At 42.0% G+C, this 5,547-nt stretch overlaps 1 protein-coding gene across 1 annotated transcript; it reads right to left on the minus strand.

Annotated features, from left to right (window-relative positions):
* Positions 1-2,225: 2,225 nt before the first annotated feature.
* Positions 2,226-5,255, minus strand: LOC101757217 (rac-like GTP-binding protein 3). The gene is made up of 8 exons (XM_004953829.4): positions 4,944-5,255; positions 4,573-4,660; positions 4,320-4,429; positions 4,144-4,207; positions 3,498-3,562; positions 3,362-3,427; positions 3,129-3,232; positions 2,226-2,617 (listed from the first exon to the last, which is right to left on the minus strand). The coding sequence occupies exons 1-8, from the start codon at positions 5,046-5,048 to the stop codon at positions 2,575-2,577; spliced, it is 645 nt and encodes a 214-aa protein (XP_004953886.1). The 5' UTR covers positions 5,049-5,255; the 3' UTR covers positions 2,226-2,574.
* Between the last annotated feature and the right edge of the window lie 292 nt (positions 5,256-5,547).

The raw sequence follows: 5,547 nt of genomic DNA on the forward strand, positions 1-5,547 counted from the left end.
GTGCATGTTAGGCTAAACAAACTCAAAGAATTCTAAAACATTTCTCTCGACAGAATCGCATCACAAATATGATGTCGTAATTACTTTGACGGAGAACATAAATATCTTTTAACTTCAGAATGTGATCAGAAAATGCAGATTTGATAATAGAGAACACTTCATTATTTTCACCTATCTGAATCAACATTATTTAGATCGAAAATAGGCATGCACTTATGTAAAATTCAACAGCAAGGTGAAGATTAACCGTCAATAGCTCTATGCATTAAAAAAATAATATATAACAGCTCCAATTGTTGTATGCTAAAAAACAGTAGCAACTCCCATCTTCATAAAGAAGAAAGGGAACAGTCGGCTCTAAACGACACCAATTATGTCTCTGTTTTTTTCTCCATTCTACGTGCATCACCAATGATGGTGAAGAAATTAAACTAAGCTAGCAAAATGCCACTTGAACCCCTAAAATCCCAATCAAATATTCAGGTAACTACAGGGACGTGTCAATCCTCATCTACTCATAGCTGAATGAACTAAGCACGCACAGTTGGGCTCAGCTTCTCCTGCTGTGAGGTCGCCGCCGCCCCTTGGCTTCGTAAACGGATGAGATCACCTTTTGATGCTGCGAGGTCGGCACCACCCCTTGCCGGCGCTTGCCTTGGTACTCGGATGACGGCTGGGCTCACCTTCTGCTGCTGCGAGGCCGCCGCAGCACTTGCCCACGTTTTCGTTGGTACTCGTAGTGGCCGTCAGGTAGGTGGCTGGGCAGGGGCGCTAGGCCAGTGGCCGTGCAGGGGCGCCACAGGGAAGAGGCGCCCTCCGGTCTTGGCCTCTTAGGGGTGCGGCGACCGGTGGCCGGTGCCCAGGCAGGGGCGCCACAGGGAGGTCTTGGGGAGTAGGCGGCCCGTGGCCGAGCAGGGGCGCCACGGGGAGAAGGCGGCGGCGTGTGAATCTCGCCTACTACTAGCGCTGACAAAATCCGGAAAAAAAAAACAAAACGATCGGCCCTTTAATTAAAGGTTATACTAGTTACTAAACTACCCTTAACCATGAATGGTCAGACCTTTCCTATACTATATACTACGAGGTAGTATTATTGTGTATCTTAGTAGTATTATTGTGTAAAAAATATTTTGTCAAAAAGTTATTGCAATTACTTCAGCTCAGCTCTACCAAAGAAACTCCGTCATTACTTACTTAGATTAGAGTAGCCTGAGCCATTAACTGGCCCTTATTGCAAATATTTCAGCACTATCAAAGAAACTCATGTGCTAAGCATGTATCACTCAAATTTTAGGGTACAGACTCGATCCAGGCATGGACTGATAACAAAAGATCGATTGCTCCATGGTGTCTTTGTTTATCATCTCTCAGGCAGCGGCACCACTGCGACCGCGAGGGTGCTCATTGGCTCGTATCCTATGACCTAAGCGTCGTCACGGAGTAGCAGGTGTGGGTGGTTGGTTGCAGTTGTTGACTTTGTGCGATGCCGAGTACGGATACAATCTGACAACGCATTGACCACACGGACGAGCGTTTGGTTCCACAGAGTAAGAGTTTTAGTTACTATCACATCAAATGTTTAGATACTAATTAGAAGTATTAAATATAGACTAATTACAAAATCAATCGCACAAATGGAGGCTAGTTCGCGAGACAACTCTATTAAGCCTTATTAAACCTAATTAATTCATGATTAGCACATATTTAATGTAGCATCGTATTATCAAATCATGGACTAGTTTAAGCCTAATTAATTCATGATTAGCACATATTTACTATAGCATCACATTATCAAATCATGAAATAATTAGGCTTAATAGATTCGTCTCGCGAATTAGCCTCCATCTGTGCAATTGATTTTATAATTAACTCATGTTTAGTCCTTCTAATTAGTATCTAAATATTCGATGTGACATATACTAAACTTTAGTCCGTGAAACCAAACACCCCACTAGTCCTCGCCTTTGTAGTGTGTCTTGCCATGAGGTTATGTACAGATAAAGCTGTTGGAAAAATGGCCAAAGCCCAAATGTCAAGCATTTTCACCGCATTGCTACAAGCCGGCCTACAACCATCAATCGTCACCAGAATAAGCCTGAATACCTGATGCCTTCCTAGCTACTAGCTTGACTCACTGCAATATACATGGACAATCCATCTAAAAAAACTTCAACAATCAGCTTGGAAGTCTCACTGCAAGCTCCCACTGCAACTACAAAACTATACGCTCAAGACAAACAAAATTTCGAATGGTGCAATGGATTCTGACATGGAATCATGGGATAAGCTAACAGATAATACATTGAGATCAGATTCACAAAAGCTGTGACTCTGCCATGAAAGAACAAAATCTCATTGTCTCTTTGGCCTCTGTCGAACTGCCTAATTCAGAGAGCTAACCATACCAGCAGTGCACAGCGCTTAAGCAGACTAGTTTCGATCATCTACCTCTAGTGATTAATAACCAAAGGTGCAAATATACACATGTGCAACAGGCACATTCAGATTTCAAGCTTCGGAAACTTGTGGTCATACTCATGATATTCCTTCATGTATAAGACCCCCTTCAAGCATTCAGGATTTGAAGCATAGCATTTTTCTTCCACAGAAAATGTCCCTGCAATTGTAATTCAAGAAATATGGTGTTAAAAAGTTGCAAACCATATCAGAAAGAAATCTAGTATGTTTCGTTCACATCGGTACATTTAAGAGTAAGCAAACTTAGATAAAACTATGTTTCTTAAAAGCAACATCAAACATTGCAAGATTACAGAGGTACCAAGCCATAAAACACCAAGGTACATGCTTTTGCATATTCAGTGGGCAAATTCACCACCACTGATCCTCGTAAAAAATGTATTAGTAAATTTGTTTCATCTCAAGAAAAATAATAATACATTTAAAGAAAGACCACTAACTAGTAAATTGGTACACTACTCTTAAATGACAAATTATGATTCTAGGCAGTTACTAAGGAAAAGTTCTTATCGTCATGTTAATGATTCTGGGAGCAATAAGAAATACTTTTCACAACCTATATTAAAAAAGAATAACAGTGACGTCCATTTCAGTAGGGTATACTGTTTCCTTGCAGAAAAGGAATAGTAACAAAGGACATGTTTACTTACAGCATTGAACATCCTTTGCGCGATTTCTTTTTCTTCTTTTCTCTTAGTTTAGTTGGAGGCTGGATTACTACCTTTATGGCAGCATCAAACACAGCTTTGACATTCTACATGTTAGTGAAATATTCCAAAGTAAGCAAGATGCAACTGCGAGTTACAAGATTTCATAATACAAAGGAACAAAAAATACTAGAGCAACATGGTTCCATTACAACAACTTTAATTTACGTGTTTACCTGCTGTGTCTTGGAGCTGCACTCAATGTAATACATGGCACCAATTTGTCTACGAAGCTCCTCTCCCTGCAAGGTCACAATTTTTTCAAGACGGAATGCATTAATCTCTGATTTACCAGATACTGGAGATATATACCTGCGCTGTGGTAACGGGCACCAACCCAGGATGGTCCATCAAGTAGTGCTTGTCTTCACGAAGATCTGTAAGTAACATCATGTTTAAATATTTAAATCCACTCCATAAGAAAGGAATGTTCTTGCAAAATCAAGGTAAGATGATAATGCACAAGGTTTCCCTTATAGAAGTATTAGGGTTCCTCATCCCAGCTGTAAATGGATGAGCATTGACGGGAATAAAAATTGTATAAAACAGCTAGTTCATGGACTAACGAAAACTAGGGTTATCTTTTTTGCGCTATGTTAAAGGTCTGTACTTAATGGTACCAAAGCGTCGATTTATTACACAAACACAACATTTCATGCACTACCAAAAATAACTTAAAGCTTTCCACATGTACTATGTTGCACTAGAAATATAGATTTGTGGTCAGTTCCTTGTCCACCGTTTGGTTGGCAAATACACAAATCATAACATTGCCTTTTTTCAATTTTGCAACGATCACTATCAGTGGAGCCAAAACCAAGTTAATCCAACAGTGTAAAAAGAGCGAAATATTAACAACTTAACATGATAGGATAATTAAACAGACTATAATAAACCAAGGCCACCCAACAATATGCATCGAGTGAAATAAAATTATCTCGTTGTCAACAGAACTCACCCAATTTTGTGCCTGCCAACACAATGGGCACCCCAGGTGCATAATGCTGAAGCTCCGGTATCCACTGAAGAGGAAAGAACAAAGAATAAACATTCAAATCTCTAGGAAATTCGAAACCATGAACTGTTAGAACAAGTTTTAAGACAGTAAGGAACCAAGATAGTGCATTTCAGCACCTTCTTCATGATATTCTCATAGCTAGCTCGGCTCACAAGTGAAAAGGCAAGCACGAAGACATCAGCACCACGGTAGCTTAGAGGCCTCAGTCGGTTGTAATCTTCCTGCCCTGCAAAGGATGCGAGCATTTGAGCTTTAAGTTATCCAAAGAATTTTGTAAAAGCAAACTTTTCAACTATGCTGTTGAGAAGGAGTAGAACAAAACATAGAGTTCACAGGTACATTAGAACAGATAAAATCACTTAAAATTACCCGCAGTATCCCAAAGGCCCAAATTCACCGTGGTGCTATCCACAACAACGTTTGCGCTGAAATTGTCGAACACAGTAGGTATGTAGTCCTGCACAACACAAATTTGATGAATCAGCGACAAGTAATCGAAAATTTCTCGTAGAGGTTAACGAAACAATCCAGTACAGGAGTCAAGAAAGCAGCCCAAAGTAAAACTGCGAAAGTTCGGGCGTTTGCACAGCACACAGTCCTCTCAAGATAACAGAATCAGCAAATACTGAAAAAATCATGGCGTGGAATGAAAGCTCCTAACTTCACGAGAAATCAACCAACAACCCCTTTGCCGGACGAAGCTGGGGGAGAGAGAGAGGGGGGGAGAAAGAAGTGCTCACAGTGGGGAACTTGTTGCTGGTGTAGCAGATGAGCATGCAGGTCTTGCCCACGGCGCCGTCGCCGACCGTGACGCACTTGATGAACCGGGAGGCGCTGGACGCCATGGCCGCGCGCGCCTCACCCCGATTCTCCGAGCCCAGAGTAGGGGAGAACCGGGAGAGGAGCGGGGGGAGGAGACGGTACGGGAGAGGAGGGGGAGGGAGGGACGGACTGCGTTCTCGCCTTCTTGGTGGCGTTTGGTGCGTGACTTGTTGGCGGAGTGAGTGAAGAGAGTCACATGCCTCTCACCTCACCACTGCCTAGAGAAACGCCCCCTCCTCTCTCGCTCTTGATTTTATCACGCCGTCCTGTTGGTGTCTTGTTTAGGCATGGTCTCCTCATGCTATTGGATTGGTACAACTTACAATCAAGCAGCTCCTTCTCTCTCTAGGATGGGCCCATGGAAGAAGTAAATTTCAACCTTTGGGGGGCTATGGTATCCACAGTTCGCAAAGGGCGACAACGGTTGTTAGCCAAAAGAAGATGCTGTGGGAAAATCCTTTTATTGCATGGGATTTTTTGGTAAAAAAATAAAATGGATCCTAAGTTGTGCGAATATGTGGT

Source organism: Setaria italica, chromosome I (genome assembly GCF_000263155.2).
Source record: "Setaria italica strain Yugu1 chromosome I, Setaria_italica_v2.0, whole genome shotgun sequence".
Lineage (NCBI taxonomy): Eukaryota > Viridiplantae > Streptophyta > Magnoliopsida > Poales > Poaceae > Setaria > Setaria italica.

Coding starts and splice junctions, on each gene's coding strand:
- LOC101757217 (XM_004953829.4), bottom strand. CDS start 5,048: ATGGCGTCCAGCGCCTCCCGGTTCATCAAGTGCGTCACGGTCGGCGAC. Junction 3,563..4,143: donor GTTGGCAGGCACAAAATTGG/GTGAGTTCTGTT, acceptor TGTTACTTACAG/ATCTTCGTGAAGACAAGCAC. Junction 2,618..3,128: donor CGCAAAGGATGTTCAATGCT/GTAAGTAAACAT, acceptor TTACAATTGCAG/GGACATTTTCTGTGGAAGAA.